A 15,645-nucleotide genomic window follows, 5' to 3' on the forward strand; every position below is an offset into this window, starting at 1 on the left:
GTTGCCAAGGATAAGCCATTTCTTATAAATAGTGAGAACTTTTGTTATCATAATAAACCAGTTTAAATTCCTTTCGGGTCTCGTTGACTTATTCTGTCTCTTTTGGTTTATTGGATATTACAATATCTTGGATTTTTTGGATTTTTTAATTAAAAAAAAATTATTTCATATAATAATATATTATAATGATTCAATATTTGATTAATATACAAATAAAATTAAAGATAAATAAATAATTTTGTATAGATTAATAAAAAGAAGAAGAAATGAATTAGGGATAATTGAGAAATTTATTTTTGAAACATAAAGGAGCTAAATATTGAAATAAAAGGTATGCGTTGATGGCATTGATTAAATTCATACAATATATCAAATATGTTAAAAACCTTCTATTTTATATATAATAATAGATTTATAATTAATGATTATTCTTCATACATGAAGATCTCCCAGAGTATATCTACTCTCATATTTGGCACATACCACTAAGAAGCAATGAAAATATGGAGTCTGTAATCAATTTGTCAAAATGTTTCAAGGTTGCCGAATCACTCGCACAAGAAGCCACGGAAGAAAATCGACAAGCTTTGGAGAGGTTTATTACTCAGGAACTCCTGTTTTACCAAGAAGTGATAGGTCGCCTAATTGGAGTTCGGCTAGCTGACCAAGATCAAGATCAAAGTCCTCTAGACATATTTGACTGCTTGGTGATCAAGCATCCTCGTGATGATCGATCTCAAGTCGTTGCTGCTAGTCAACAGGATCAACCTCCTTCGTCGCCACTGCAAGCTGGACCATCACACCCTGCCCCTCCAGTGACGAGCTCTGCGTCGAAAAAGGCTGGTGGTCTCAAGCGTACCATCGAAAAAATCCAGCGTGATATTGCACTTGATAATGCAGTTGAAACTGATGACGACAGCGATGAAGAAGATCCGAGTGGCGGTAGCAATCGTGGTAACAACGGCGACAGCAGCAACGGCGACGACGATGACCCAGTACCCGTTGTGGCTTCAAGTAGCCAAACTCATCATCTTCTTTCGATGCAAATTGCCATGCTCGAGCGTTTACCCGACACTTTATCATGCGCTGCGTGCCCTTCTGCTGCAAGCAAGACAATCCCCGTACAACTTCCATCAACGTCTATTCGTAACATATTTGACCACCTTGAATATTTTGTTGCGCCGATATACATGAATCTGCATGCGCTTTTATGGAAGCAGAAACAAACATTGACAACAGGGCTCGACTGCAAGCTGGTATGTTGGGGTGATTTTGGTGAAATGTGAGCAAAATTATAAAACTTTTTACTGACGAATTTTGACTTTTACAAAATGTTACGTAGCGAGAGACAGTGTGAATGATGCTCGTGCACGATTGCAAGAGGGATATCGCAGATATTTTAATTTACAAGAAGAAGAACGGATACAATATGCAAGAGACCGCCATGGCCAGCAGAATCGTCGGGCTGTCCGTTCCAATGACCCATATTCTTTCCTTGTTGATTTGGCGCATGGTACTACCAAGTTGCAAGACGGTGCTTTAAGGACAAAAACAGCGTGGATACGAAAAGTTTATCAATGAGACCTTCGAGGGTGCCGTAGAACCTGGTACACCGCGGTTTACGTTGCGTATGATCAGAACAGACGACGTGCAACTGTTTGCGAGCATGACCGACTGGTCCAAACCTGGCTCAAGAGGCGGTTCTGGAACTACTACTTTGCGTTACCTGCCAGAAATCAGGAACATGCTTGCACGTGTTGAAGCAAATGGTAGGTAGTCGTAACATAGGAGAAATGCCATATCGACATGAAGTTAATCAGTAAAATAATTTTTAAACGTATTAGCTCCAGAAGGTGAACGAGGAGTAGGAGAATATGACGGTGCCATTGGCCTTGACCTAGGTAAAACGTTTGCCGCAGGTGCATTTTTTTTTGCCCAGCGAGCACCATGTCCATGACACCGGTGTTCAGTATACTGTGAAAAAGAATGAGATATAGGGTCGACAAGGATTGAATGGTAGATGGCTACACGACAGAAAGCTCGCTGCTGGCATGGATGTACTGGAAGCGCGACTTATGGCTGGTAGCAAGAAATCGAACCTTGCTAAGTTCATGCTATACGTGCGTGCATGACAGACTGACAATGTGGGCATCAATCAGCCTCTGGCAGTTCTATTCTCAGTGTTCGGTTCGGCGCAAAGCTTGGGACACCCGCATTTCCATGGATTCCGCATTAAACAAGGCCACGGACACACTTCTGAATATGATCAAAGGTCCACCACCACAGCAATTTCCAAGCGACCATTATGCAAACACGGCCGATGACAAGAGAATCCGTCGAAAACGTAGGAGACGAAAGGAGGTGTGAATGGAACAAGGAACAGTGGGAATCCGAACGGCCCCGTTCTGCTCGGTTTTGGTGCGGACGCACTCACTACTGACGATCATCGAAGAGGCTCACGGCCCGCTTTGGATGCTAAGCTAGCCACAAGGTTACTCATTCGAGCGAAAAGCAAAAAAGGGACGTCGTTTTGTACCCGTCCGCATTGACGAATACGGTACATCAAAGTTCTGCCTGCGCTGTGCCATGTTTGGACGTGTAACTGAGTTACGGTTTACTCCGGCGGCCACCTCCTCTTCGCCATGCCCTCAATATGGACCCACTCAACGATCTTGGGAAGACAAAGTCATCCGCATCAAGGTTTGTCCACAATGCCAGCAAGAAGGCCGTGGTGTGTTTCATCGAGACGGTGCCTCAGGTCACTGTCAGTCAACAATTGCAATGGCAATGCTCGAACACGGCCAACGTCCAGGCCAGTTCATTCGTCCATCGCACCAGATCCCAAACAATTAGACCGTCTTCGTCAGGACGGTCGGGTTTGCACCCGTGGCTTGCTCGTGGTAAGTAATAAAACTATTGTATGCATAAATGTGGCGCGCATTTTCATGGTCCGGGTTGCTAATTATGGAACCTCCAGACATAGTCACACAGCCCCCATCATATGTACGCTTTCATAGGAGCCGCTAAAAATTCGCGATGAGAAATTTCGGGTAAATATGTTACCCGACTGAAAACGCGAACACCCATTATCAAAGCGGGATAAATATTCAACCGGATACATCCACCTATGTATACCTACAAACATCACTTTTTTCATACTATTATATGGTCCTATAGGAATAGAAATTTAGCTGACAAAAAGTATGAGATAACATTAAGATAATGTGTACAGTAAAAGAAAAGTAGTTGCTCTAGAACCATCATTAGATGGTTAACAAACGCGAAAGAGCGTATGGAGTCTGAATTTTTTTGACCCTGGAAAGAAGGGGCTTAGGTGTTTTCTTCCTCTTCCCTGCTCTTTCTCCAACTCTTTTTTTTTATTAATTGCAGAATGAACTCTGGACATCGTAACCAACCGAACTCTACTTTACCAACTGTTACTGAAGCACTTAGTGCTGGTAATTTTGACTACAACAACAACTATCTTTGCAAGAGATGCCGCAGTGAGAAGCCTGGAATGGATTTCAGCGGTAATACTAGACCGTATAGAACCTGTGTGGCCTGCCGAACCAGAGACACTCCACCCGAGATTGTTCCGTTGGATGACATGGTGATGTTGGACTCTTTAAATGATCATTATCCTGCTGCAGATGATACGGTAAGTACATACATGTATTTTGAATTTTTTTCACTAAATTCTTGATCATTTACTACATGGTATGCAGAACGATCTTTTCTATTGTTATGTAATGGTTGAACCGTACATGGAATCGATATCGAATAATCAATTGATCGAGCGAATTTTGGATGAGGTGACCAGTTGCGATGGGCATCGATATATGCTGAAGAACGAGGGGGCCCCTGAGCAAGCATTCAAGGTATCATTCACTGCCTACTGCTCGCGCTCCCAAGTCTATCAGAACACCGTTCTCGCCGCGCAACGCCAGAGGATCACTGTACGAATGCCAACGTTTGATTGCGGCGGACGCGTAAAAGGAACGATCGTTAGGCAGCAAGGCTATGTCGAACTTGCAATCCGGCATCAAGACCATGTGCCTGTTGATAGCAATGATGGCAGTATACGTCGACGAGAGCACAATTTGGTTCCTGACGAAGTAAAGCAGTACATCGCTCGGGAAGCTGCAGAAACAGGTGCCAACGAATTGTACCGGCGCGTTATCCGACGTTTTCCTGAATCCAACGTTACGCCTATGCAGGTGTATTACTGGTGGGCAGAATCGTTCAAGAACCTGTATCGTCTGCATGATGATCAGTTACTGTCAGTGCGACTACTCCTACAACGGTATAATGTACAAGGCTTTTATGAGGTAGGTGATTATATTAATAGATACTGACCTTGACCTAGTCTTTTCTCTGGAAGCTAGCGGTAGGTAGTAATAGATTACAAATAGAAGTAGAATCTGAATTAGTTGAAATAAACGCTAGGTGTTTTGGAGCAGAGATGCATCTGTATGTGCTGCCTTGGGATTTGTCACTCCGTTTTTAGGTTTGTTGGTCAGAAGTGAGCTGATCGAAGAGTACTGCATTGATTCGACCTGGAAGACAAATCGTGCTGGCTCAGAGTTGTACGGCATTATTGCCAATGTGAATGGCGTAGGATTCCCTATCGCCTATCTTCTTTATACGGCATTTGATGATGCCCCACCCAATACCAAAACCAACACTTTGATTTCCTTTTTCCGTGTATTGAGGGAGCGTGGGTTCAATCCGATGTTTATGTTTTCGGACAAGGATCAGGCACAAATGAATGGCATAGAGACAGTGTTTGGTCTGTCGCGATTGCGTCTCTGTCTTTGGCATTTGAAAAGATCTGTTGATCGCAAATTAAGCGAGACAAAAAGCCGCCGCCCGCCACCATATAATAATGTACAAGCAAACACTGATTTTCCTTTCGTCGACGTAACCTGGACGCCATCCATCGGTGGTCGCACAGGTGTTATCTGCCCGGAAGAACAACGGAAAGAAATAATTGACAAAATGACAGATCATTATCATATGCATCCACTGATTCCCGATGGTAAACGCGTTTCATAGAGTTGATTTATGCAACATATCAGCAACAGTCCTTGTCGGTCATATTCTACTGGTATTGATACTAATATTACCTTTTCACGTAGGCACACACCGACGCACAGCCCTTGAAATCCACCAATATGCGGCCAGGGAAATTTATAATTATTGTCACGAGAATGGATATATCGACGCATGGGTCTACCTATACACATTTTGGTACAAACCTACAGCTTGGAACCAGTGGGCACGATCTGCTATTCCTGACCGTATCCCAGGAGGCAAAACCACAATGTTGATTGAAGCCCACTGGAAGGTTTTAAAGCGCAACCACCTATACAGGTTTAACCGTGCTCGTTTGGACTTGCTCGTTTTCGTGATTATTGAAAAACATTTTCCTGATTTGCGAGTGAAGTATAATCGCGACACCGTCCAGTTCCGGCAAGCTACAAGATGGCAACAAGCCTTTGTCAACCACTGGAACAAGGCTTATCGTCTGCCAGAAAACAGCAATGCAAATGCGCTGTATCAGCCAACAGTAGATACATGGACTTGTGGCTGCAAAGCCTATCTTACTAGCCGATTCCTCATTTGCAAGCATCTTGTAAAACGCTCTGGTCATGGTGAAATACCAGCTTCCGGTGTTCTTGTTCATCGACAATCGACCCAGCCATTCATTCGGATCAGACCAGTAAGTGAAGAACCAGTCTGCAATATGGAACTAAAGTCACTTAATGAACACTGGGTATACTGAAGTATTTTTCATACAAACAGTGGTATGAAAATGTTTTTTCCAATATGCGATTGCTGAGCGGACACGTTCCTGCTCCCGCTTCCATCACTTTCGCCACTACAACTGCCACCTCTGCTATAACTCCCACTATATCTACTACTACAACATCGAGCATAATCGAAATAAGCGATAATGCCAGCGTCGGCGATGTGGACAGTTTCCACGATCAACATGAAGACGACGACTCTGTATCGCCAACAACAACTTCAAATAACGAGAATGCCAGCAGTGTTATTGTCGATAGAGAAGCCGATCTTTTACGACGAGAGCTACAGATGCAGAGAAACCGACAGCAGCGTCGTGAGCTGGCCCTCCGCATGCAGCAGTTAGACGACGAGTATGAAGACGAAACAAATATGTATCGCTATCTCATTCCTGCGAATCTGAATGAACAATTTGAAGTAGCTGAAACAAACAACACCGTCGACACCTATCTGACGCGTGTTATTAGAGAACGTCGCAGACGCACGATTCCAACGACATATTCTGAAACAGATCGATACACACGCCATGTATAAGCTTTTGTAAGTTACGAGTTACATGTGTTGATCCATTACGTACTTATTTATACAAACCATTGTTATTAGGTTTCTATACCTTCTCTCTCTATCTTTTTCTCTTTAGTTTTTTTCCATTAGATCTCTCTTTACTTTTTTTCTCCCTTCTTGTTTTACCAAATTTCTTTAATGTTTATTCCACCATTTCTTCATCATTTTTCAAACTATAATATATTATCCGATCATCAACTTCATGCAACCTTAATAATAACGGTAAGGTGAGTGCATATTATTTGCAGATAGTGGGGATCATTTTTATGTTTCCGTATTCCGTAGCATGCTGTGTATGATCACATATCGATCTAAAAGCTAGATAAGAACTGACAGTCATAAAGTAATAGTAATAGCTGTTAGTATACGTTGGTGCAAATGATATAATATAGCTACTAGCTGCTTTATTTATTTTTTTATTGGTTTTCATATATTCATAAACAATGGCATATACTGATACTACGAAAAAAATGATGCTTGTTGATATGCATATGTACGGATGAACATTGTCCCAAAGCTGACTAGAAAATATTCGCGTTTTCAGTCGGGTAAACTATTTACCCGAAATTTCTCAACGCGAATTTTCGGCGGCCCCAAGAGCACATTCATATGTAATAAGTGGATGTGTCTGTGTTTTCTTTTGCCGTAGTAGTATATTAGCTGTATACTATTACTATAGCATATAAAGCATGATCAATAAAAGTAGCACGAACCCCGGATTTCCATTGCAGATTGCGGCATGTGATGATGGCGTGTGGAGTTCTTTACCGAGAGAGAGAGAGAAATTTATTCAATATCAATGAGATTTGTATGAGCAGGTTTTTAACAACGGAGAGAGAGAGAGAGAGAGGTAATGGGTGAGTGGGATGAAGATGATGATGATAGTAGAAAGAAAGGATCTGTTTTATTTGGAAGATAAAAGAAATAATAAATAGATAGCCAAGGGGAGGGTGAGAAGCACACACACAGAGAGAGATAGCATGGAAGAAGAGAAAGGTTCGAGATGGGGTATTTTTCCCTAAATCTGTTGCTTGACAACGACCGAATTCCTTGCACCGCCATTATTAGCCGTTACCCCTGCGGGTGCTGCAGGTCCCAAAGAATTCCACAAACGTGCATACATGCTTGACCGCTTGTAGTTGTTGTTAGAAGTAGTAGTCATGCCAGCACTGTTTGGCGCACTGCCCAAAGACGTGGCCGAGGTCACTGAAGATGCGTAGCTTTCAGCCGAGTCCCGTCTGTTTGGGTCTGTGATCGAGGTAGGTGACGTAACTCTGCTGGCCAACATGGACAGCGATGCGGTCGACGTGCGCTTCATGTGGACCGAAGACCGTTGAAGCGAAGCTCGCGGTGACAAGGGCATCGTGGAAGCTTCGTATTCCGCCAGCTTGACCTTGGCTTCAGCCAAGAGTTTCTCGAGCTCACGGCATCGCAAATCACTTTCAACGTATTTGGATTGGAATTCTTCGTTGTTTGCAGTAGTAGTAGTGGTAGTAGTGGTGGTGGTCAATTGTAAGGTATGTCGACGCGTCAACGAGGATGCTTGTTGTTGTTGCTGTAGTTCTTTTTCTTTTTTGTGATTGTCAAAGAGAATACGATGAGCGGCAAACACTTCTTCGGTAAATGTGCCGCGCGGCATAAAGTATTCCTGTTTTTCTTTTTCCAACGTCTGCAGTCGTTTCTCCAGTTTCTCCATTTCCTTGGTCATGGCCATCTTTTCAAACTGAAGCTCCGCAGAGGTCCGCTTAGCCGCCATGTTCTTGTCCATCAACTCCTCGTTCTCCTTGGCCAAGTCCTCGTGCTCCTGCAGAATCTGCTCCTTCTCTGTCTGCATGGCGTCCATGGTCGCTTGCAATTCAGACACTTGTTGTGACAACTCCTTCTGTTCGTGCTGCGAGGTCGCGAGTTGCTTTTCGACTTGGTTGTATTTGTGGCACAGTTGTTCGTACTTTTGTCCCATCTCGAAACTGGCAAGTTTGACAGCAACGAGTTCGGATGTCACTTGATGCAATGCTTCTTCACCTTCGCTGCTTTTGTTGCTGTTATCGCCCTTTTTGCTATCATTCGTAGGCATGGAGACGGATAAGTCTTCAACTGCCGTCGCAACAGTGTCGTTTTCGCTGTCGTTCTGGCTATTGCTGTTGTTGCTGCTACTGCTGCTCATGCTGCTTTGGCTATTGCGATACGATGATGTGACCGAAGAACGTTTGGACACGGATCGTTTGCTTGACTTGTTGCTGCTGGCGCTCTTCTTGTCACTGCTATGATCGGCGGCATCTGTTGAAAGTGCACCGGCAATCAGGGCACCAAAGTCACCGCTCATGCGCAGCGAGTCGACAAACGACTTGAACTCCGTGTCCTTTTCGAGTCTTTCGAGCTGACTTTGTTGAGGCGATGCTGCTGCTGGAGGGGGTAAGCCGTTGTTGTTGTTGTTGCTGTTGGATGACGGTGATGCATTAGCAAGCTTGGTCTTGTACTTTTTCAACCGCTTCTCTAGGGTGGCATTGCGCTTGCTCAACTTGCTGCGTTCGGATTCATAGTCGAGTTCGCGCATCTTCATGGCAGTGACGTTTTCGTTCAGTTGTGAGTGTTCCTTTTGCAAGTGGGACATGGCGGTGACCAAATCCTCGATCTGCTGATGCAACGTCGATACGTTACGACGATGATCCAAGGATACCTTGCCGGAGCTGGCAGTAGGTGAAAGCGGCGAGGTGGGAGGTGATACTGAATCGTTCAAATGACTGTTGTTGTTGTGAGCAGGTGTGGCAGCACTGTTTCCCCACGAGAACCACGATTCTCGCTTGTTGGCACGTCGAGTAGTCATGCCATTGAATCGAATGGCGAGCAGCTGTTGAGCTCGATCTTTTTCTTGCTGGGCTTCGATGTGATAAGCCTCGGCAATACTATCGAGCTTGGCCACGGTGATGGTTGATGTCAAATCAAGCACAGCGGCGACGAGCTCCTCCGGGTCTTCGTGTAAGGTGCCGCTTGTCAAATAGGTCATGAGCTGCTCGAACTGGCAGATATTCAGGAGCCGGTCCTGGTGCTTTTGCATTACTGCTATCGCCACGCGCATCATAGTCGGAACTGCGCCCTGAGCAAACACGAGGTCGTACATTCGCAGGGCAACGGCGGTCGGCAGCGACGAGGCAAACAATGTCAAGAACCACTGGGACGCATACATTGGCGCATGGATGGTGTTGCTCGAGAGATGCTGGAATAGACGAGGACATTGTTGTGAAAGCAGCGTTTGGAATTGATGCAGTCGTAGATGCAGGCCTTCCATATTTAGCATAAACAGGGCGCGCATTTCGTGAGCTTCCATCAGTCTATTTATTTCATTTTTAGGGAGGCCGGTTAGTCAAATTAAGGGATGAAGTTACGAAAGACTACAGCAAAAACCCGCCCCTCCCCCTCCCCCCTCCCTCCTTTTCTTCTTCTTCTTCTTCATGCAATCCACATCATCGCCCAAACGAACGATGGATGGGCGGCCGGGGTGTGTGTGTTGAGGATGGGGGGCAGAGACGAGCGGCAACATAAACATAGATGGAAAAGTGTTCACGAAACTCTGAGATGGGTATGATCTATTTACCTGACGAAGCTACAGAATGCGTGTCGTTCGTTCATCTAATAGTTACGGGCGAAATTTCAAGAAAGAGAAGGAACCTTTGTTATTCTTATGCATTCTTGAGCTTAACCTTCTTTTTTTCTTTATTTTTTTGCCCCCAAACAAACAAAGAAAAAAGTTTACCTCCATCAATAATGGTCGTGCAAGCATGGCGAGACCCTGACAATAGCCGACGTGAGCGTCGTACACGCTATATGCCTTCAGCATACGGCCGGTTGCCTCACGATGGTGGTCGGTCATTCGGGCAACGTCCCGATCGATCACTCGCTCGTACGAGGACATGCCCATGTCGCCCTGAACGAGTTTGTCATACATGGACGCCAGATGGGTATCCGAAGATTGTGCCATGGCTTGCCAAACGACGCCACGCCAAGGAGCAGCGATCCCTTGCCGGCGCAAACGGCTGATCAACAGTCGAGCGAAGCGAGGTGCCGCTGTCGTGTAGTTTTGGGCAACGTGCTTCCAAAATCCATCGTCATCTTTACTCGTCGTCGTCGTTGTTGTTCTGTTGTCGTTGTCATTGTCATTGTTGTTTAACTGGTCTAATAGTACGCTTGCATCGATGCACGAGGACTTGGGATCTGCGGCAAGCAAGCTCTGCTGTCGTTCGAGATGTGTCAGCAGATCAAGATCTGCATCCTGTAAAATTTTTCGAGGTCGTAGTTAAATGATGATCGTGTGAGTGATATGCAAAATTTGTAAAGTGCGTTCTAATTTGTTGGAATATGGGTCCGAAAAAGACTTTACCTCGGGTGGCAACTCATCATTTTCTTGTTCGTATCGGTCGAGTAAACTTTCAGTGTTGTTACTTGTTTGCTGTTGGTGTGGTAGTTCTGTATTTGCTGCTGCTACTGTTGCTTCTGGTGCTGCTGCTGTTGATACTACGAATGGTTCTTCTGTCTGCTGCGATGACGGGTCCGGATGAGCCATTTGGGCATACAGACGTAGCTTTTCCGTCGAGGCAGGAATACGTCGTCGCTCGGCCAAGGTCATTGAGGCTGACTTTGTAGGAATAACTACATCGTTTGCTGCTGATGCAGATTCAGGGGACAGTCGATTGTCAGCTGATTTGGAGGGTTTGGGTTGATTGACAGCGAGATGACTGAGATTGGCTGCTTGCAGAATTTCGTCAATCGAAACAGGCCGGTTCGCATCTTGGAGTTGTTGCAATCTTTCAACAACTTCAGGTGAAAGCTTCATTCCAGCAGCAACAGCAGCAGCGGCGGCAGTGTTGTCGTTGTCGTCGTTGCTGTTTATGCTTGTGGTTGTGGTGGTGGTAGCGGTGTTGTCATTAGGTAAGGACGGTGTCGTTGTTGTTTCCTCTTCTTCTCGTCGAAGCGAGGTGGTACTTTTGTCTAGAGCGACTGACATATGTTATATTAAATAGAGCGAGGCAGAGAGTATAGACACACAACAACAAGAAAGAAAAAAGGAAGGAAAAGAAGAGAGATAAGAAGAAGAAGAAAAGAGGGAGGAATAAAAGGGTTATTAGTAGCAGTAGTAGCTGTAGTGATAGTAGTAGTAGTAGTAGTAGTAGCAGTAGTAGTAGCAGCAGTAGCTGTGGTATATAATATTATTATTATTGATTATTATTGATTATGGGTGCGGTGGGTGGGGTCCTAATGGAAAATGAAAGGATCAGTTCACGTTTTCGTGCAACGTTGGTGTCACCATAGACCCATTAACCTCCCAACCCCCTCCAGCTGTTCTTCTACCACCACCACTGCTAGTATTACAAGTACTATGACTGCTACCACCACTACTACCACCACCACCACAACAAGACCAACAACAACAACAACAACGATACATACCCTTTTTTTGATTTGCCAAAGAAATAAAAAAAAAGTAAGAAGAGTGTGGTCGAGAAGGAGGGAGGGAGGCGGACCGGGGGCGGAGAGAAAGGGGGGAGAACAGTAAAATCAAAAGTAAGAAATCAAGAACAAGAGAGATCAAGAAAGAAGAAAGAAAAAAGAGTAGAGCCAGTGTGCATATTATATATAAAGATCCAGATGACATATATACACATACACACACACACACACTCTATCTCTCTCTCTCTCTCTCTCTAATTCTGCGCCCCTTTACGTGTCAGGGGCGAGGGCGATAACTCTTCTTCAAGCAAGTGTTAACAAATTCAGCCTAAGATCTCGCTTGGTGGAGAGGACGGTATATCATTCCTTTTTTATTTTCACCTTCAGTTGCATAAGCTGAGTATACACGCTTATTTAGGGAGTGCCCTGGAGCTAATATACTTTTATTTCTTTTTTTCTTTTCTAAAAGACCTGTGGGGTTAAGTCTTTTGGGGGGGGAACACCCCCGAGAGAGTGGTTAGTAGTAGACATATATATATGTATATACTGTTATGAATATTATTGAGATGTAAAGATGCTTGGAACAAAATGGTCGAGAAGAGGTGTGCTTCTCTTTGTGTGTGTGTGTGAGTGTATTGCGTGCTGAATGAGTTAAGAACAAAAAACTACTGGTGTATGTGATGGGATGTTGGATGTGATGTGATGCGAGTGCGTTCCATTTTGAGTTTTCGTGGTATACTATATATACAAGTTTTAGAGAGTGAAGAAAGCGCAAGAGAACGATAAGCCGTGAGAAGTGGAACAAGCAACAAAGATAAAGGAAAATAGAAAATGCGATCGGCAATAGCATTGAATGGTAATCTAGGGAGTGCAAGGTCGTCGCGTGGGAGAGTGGAGTAGGTCCTTTAAGTATACATAGAGACCACGCACACTGCGCGAGTGTCATCGTCATTGCCATGGATACTGTTGTGGCCATGCCGAGCGCGTGTCGTTGTCATCGTCATCATCATCAGACGCCAGCACCGATGATATATGGATCCTTCTATATTGCGTTGTTGTTGTAGTTGTAGTTGTTGCATGACCCTCTGTCGCCGTCGTTGCTGTTGTTGTTGTTGTAGCGGCAGGAGCAGCCGATGTATCGGAAGAAGAAGAAGAAGAAGAAGAAGCTGCCCTACCTCCTCCAGCAGGATGCTGCCCCACCCGTGTCGTCGATGTTGATGCCGCTGCTATCACTTCCTGACACCGGGATTGAGTAGCAGTAGTAGTAGTAGTAGTAGTAGCAGTAGTTGCTGTTTCCTTTAACTCCGTATGACTGTGATTGCTGCGGGTGCCTCCTGATACTCCTTCTTTGCCGCTCGTTCTTTGTGTCCCTGAAGACACAAACGTTGCTAATGCAGTAACGCTTTTCTGGTGATGACTATCAACAACTAATAATCTTTGCTGCTGCTGCTGCTGTTGTTGTTGTTGTTGTTGAATGACATCTTGTGCAACTTTTGCTGTTGCAGCAGATACTGCTTTAACCGTAGCTGTTGATGATGAGGATGTTGTCACTGATGCTGATGACGAAGACGCTTCTGCTGCTGCTACTGATGATGATGATGATACCCCATGCAGTTCAGTGGACGATCGCTTTGATCCCGGACTCTTCCGGACAGATATTTTAATTCCTTGCTTTGAAAAACAGAGCGACAATGGTGTGGTACCTGTACATACAGCAAGTTTATTATTACGTGTAATGCGTACAGTCTTCCATCTATTCCATACTACCTGTCATGCCAGGGAAATTCTTGGCCGAATAGACCGAGAACGGATCAGAAAACACTTCATGCAGCACCTGAGTGCTCATCGTCAATGGTTCTCTATACAAAGGAAACGTGTTAATGCTGACAGTGCATTGTCGTAAGCTACCAATAGGTTACCCAGCAGTCAAGTCAATGAACCGAAAGCGGAGACAAAAGGCGCCCTCTGTTCGGACCGAGATGTCGTGGAATATGAAAAAGATCCCCAAGCGATCTTGCAGATCGGTCAATTGATGAGCATTGGAGACCAACGTGCCTAGAAAGTTGCGCATTGGCTTTGGATCTTGAAAGGACATCACAGCGGCATTGCTGTTTGGGTAGGCTGGGTTGATCGAGGCTGGGTTATAGACGACGTTTCGGTTATCCTTCCGGTCGGCAGAAAATAAATCACATTGGACGATCAGGTGTGAAACATTATCTGTCTCGCTGTCATTTTGGTAACATCATCAGAGATACTTTCTATTTTTTCTAAAGTAGTACTATTGGGCGGAAGGGGGAGGGGGGGGCGGAGGGGGTTACTGTTTCCCGGATACTGGGAACTTTTTGTTTTTATATCACACACACAAAGAAAAGAGATTTGAGAAAAAGGATGATGTAATGCTTGCCTGACAGGTGTCAATAAGCCGTCCGAATTGGTGACATGGAGCTGGAGGATTGGTGGCGGATTGATGGGCCGTTTGTCCTTTTCGCCAAAACCACAGCAGCGTGCGCGTGTGGGATGCTGAATGACAACTATACAAAATTTGTAGGATTATTGAGATATTACGATTCGTTTCATCTAATCTATAATGTCCCTGGCCTGGCTCAAAGGATCTTTTTACCTAGACGATACTGGATGCTCTTCCTGCTGGGTCGTCCAAGGCCTAATGGCGGCGGTACCACAGTACTCATAGTTTCCCTCCTCTATACAAGGTGTGTGTATTATATATAGAGAGAGAAAAGAGAGGGGCGGATGATCTTCGTCGTCGTCGTCGTATTTTGTAGTATACAAATGTTATGGAATAGGGGTTCTATACAAACGGAAACACTTTTTCTTTCGAAAAGAGAAGGGAGATAGTTTCCGAAAAGAGAGAGAGAGAGAGAAAGGAAAAGAAGCACAAAAGACGAGGAATGGAGTTTGTGTCAACGATTGAAATGCCGTAAAGAACAGGGAATGAGGGAAAACGAAAAAGAGAATGTTCGGTTTTGTGTAGAAAAAGGGAAAGGGTTAGAGCGAGCGAAATGAGTGAATAAGCGGACACTCGCGGAATGGAGCGTTAACAGGTAGGTTTTCGTTGTGCCCAAAAACCAAGGGAAAGGGAGAAAAAGAGACAAGACATAAAGTAAAGAACTTTTTAAGAAGAAGAAAAAATATTCTGTGCCGTGCTTAGTTCTTATTATTCCAGTAGTCCAATCAGTCAGTCAGTCAGTCAGTCAGTCCATGATAGGGTTTTTTGATCAGCCAGTCAGCCATCGTTATCCCAGCCAGGCCAGAGAGCACTACAAACCCGGTCAACCCAGCCAACTGGCCCTACACAATCAGTTAGCAGCAGCAGCAACCAAGGCAAAACAGGGCAGTCCCCACCCACGCCCCCCCCAACCCCTTCCACCCCAATTCTGTAAAGTAAATGTTCCGTTACCAGTTTTTCGGGTCAAGCTCCGCTTGTGCCTAGCTTGGTGCTGTAACTATGTGTGTAATTAGAGTAGTAGTCATAACAGATAATTCTCGGTCGTCGTCATGGTTATTGCCACAATGCAGATAATACAAGAGAGTGGGGTGGGGGGGGGGAGAGAGGGAGGGAGGGAAATTGTAACCAGTCTAAAGCTATTACATCTTTGTTTCTTTCTTGTCTTAAAAAAACACCGTGTTAGTTAGTTTTTCCTGTCCGACGCTTTTGCTTTGCAGATCAGTAACAAGCTCCGGCCGCTTTTTGTTGATTTGTTGTTGCCAAAAGAGATGGCCGGTCTTTGTCTTACACTTTGCATTGATTTGCTGCTATGACTGCACCGATGCACGGGCGGAGAAAGAGACAAGTTGTGTGTGTGTGTGTGT

General features: G+C 44.8%; 5 protein-coding genes across 5 annotated transcripts; 2 read left to right on the forward strand and 3 right to left on the reverse strand.

Moving 5' to 3' along the window:
* Window positions 1-503: 503 nt before the first annotated feature.
* On the forward strand, window positions 504-3,112 carry BDB00DRAFT_932472 (uncharacterized protein; the record flags this gene model as incomplete). The annotated part of the gene is made up of 9 exons (XM_053129081.1): window positions 504-1,146; window positions 1,218-1,256; window positions 1,343-1,467; window positions 1,556-1,769; window positions 1,845-1,901; window positions 2,021-2,082; window positions 2,170-2,361; window positions 2,485-2,900; window positions 2,978-3,112. The coding sequence occupies 8 exons, from the start codon at window positions 504-506 to the stop codon at window positions 2,851-2,853; spliced, it is 1,701 nt and encodes a 566-aa protein (XP_052975000.1). The 3' UTR covers window positions 2,854-2,900; window positions 2,978-3,112.
* Window positions 3,113-5,035: 1,923 nt separating this feature from the next.
* Window positions 5,036-6,577, forward strand: BDB00DRAFT_963242 (uncharacterized protein; the record flags this gene model as incomplete). Its single annotated transcript, XM_053129747.1, has 3 exons — window positions 5,036-5,722; window positions 5,806-6,348; window positions 6,412-6,577. 2 exons carry the CDS (start codon window positions 5,036-5,038, stop codon window positions 6,340-6,342), a joined length of 1,224 nt encoding a protein of 407 aa, XP_052975001.1. The 3' UTR covers window positions 6,343-6,348; window positions 6,412-6,577.
* An 813-nt stretch (window positions 6,578-7,390) lies between these two features.
* Window positions 7,391-11,371, reverse strand: BDB00DRAFT_877096 (rab-GTPase-TBC domain-containing protein; the record flags this gene model as incomplete). Its single annotated transcript, XM_053127560.1, has 4 exons — window positions 7,391-9,701; window positions 9,965-9,999; window positions 10,124-10,639; window positions 10,748-11,371. 4 exons carry the CDS (start codon window positions 11,369-11,371, stop codon window positions 7,391-7,393), a joined length of 3,486 nt encoding a protein of 1,161 aa, XP_052975002.1.
* An 825-nt stretch (window positions 11,372-12,196) lies between these two features.
* BDB00DRAFT_846764 (uncharacterized protein) lies at window positions 12,197-13,094 on the reverse strand. Its single transcript, XM_053125177.1, has one exon. The coding sequence runs from the start codon at window positions 12,788-12,790 to the stop codon at window positions 12,332-12,334; it is 459 nt and encodes a 152-aa protein (XP_052975003.1). The 5' UTR covers window positions 12,791-13,094; the 3' UTR covers window positions 12,197-12,331.
* A 346-nt stretch (window positions 13,095-13,440) lies between these two features.
* BDB00DRAFT_733869 (velvet factor-domain-containing protein) lies at window positions 13,441-14,504 on the reverse strand (the record flags this gene model as incomplete). Its single annotated transcript, XM_053118352.1, has 6 exons — window positions 13,441-13,517; window positions 13,582-13,673; window positions 13,734-13,777; window positions 13,913-14,035; window positions 14,224-14,345; window positions 14,435-14,504. Coding segments are annotated over 6 exons (528 nt in total), but the record flags the coding sequence as incomplete, so codon positions are not given.
* Between the last annotated feature and the right edge of the window lie 1,141 nt (window positions 14,505-15,645).

The sequence above is a fragment of the Zychaea mexicana genome (assembly GCF_025766255.1).
Source record: "Zychaea mexicana strain RSA 1403 chromosome Unknown BDB00scaffold_102, whole genome shotgun sequence".
Classification (NCBI taxonomy): Eukaryota; Fungi; Mucoromycota; class Mucoromycetes; order Mucorales; family Lichtheimiaceae; genus Zychaea; species Zychaea mexicana.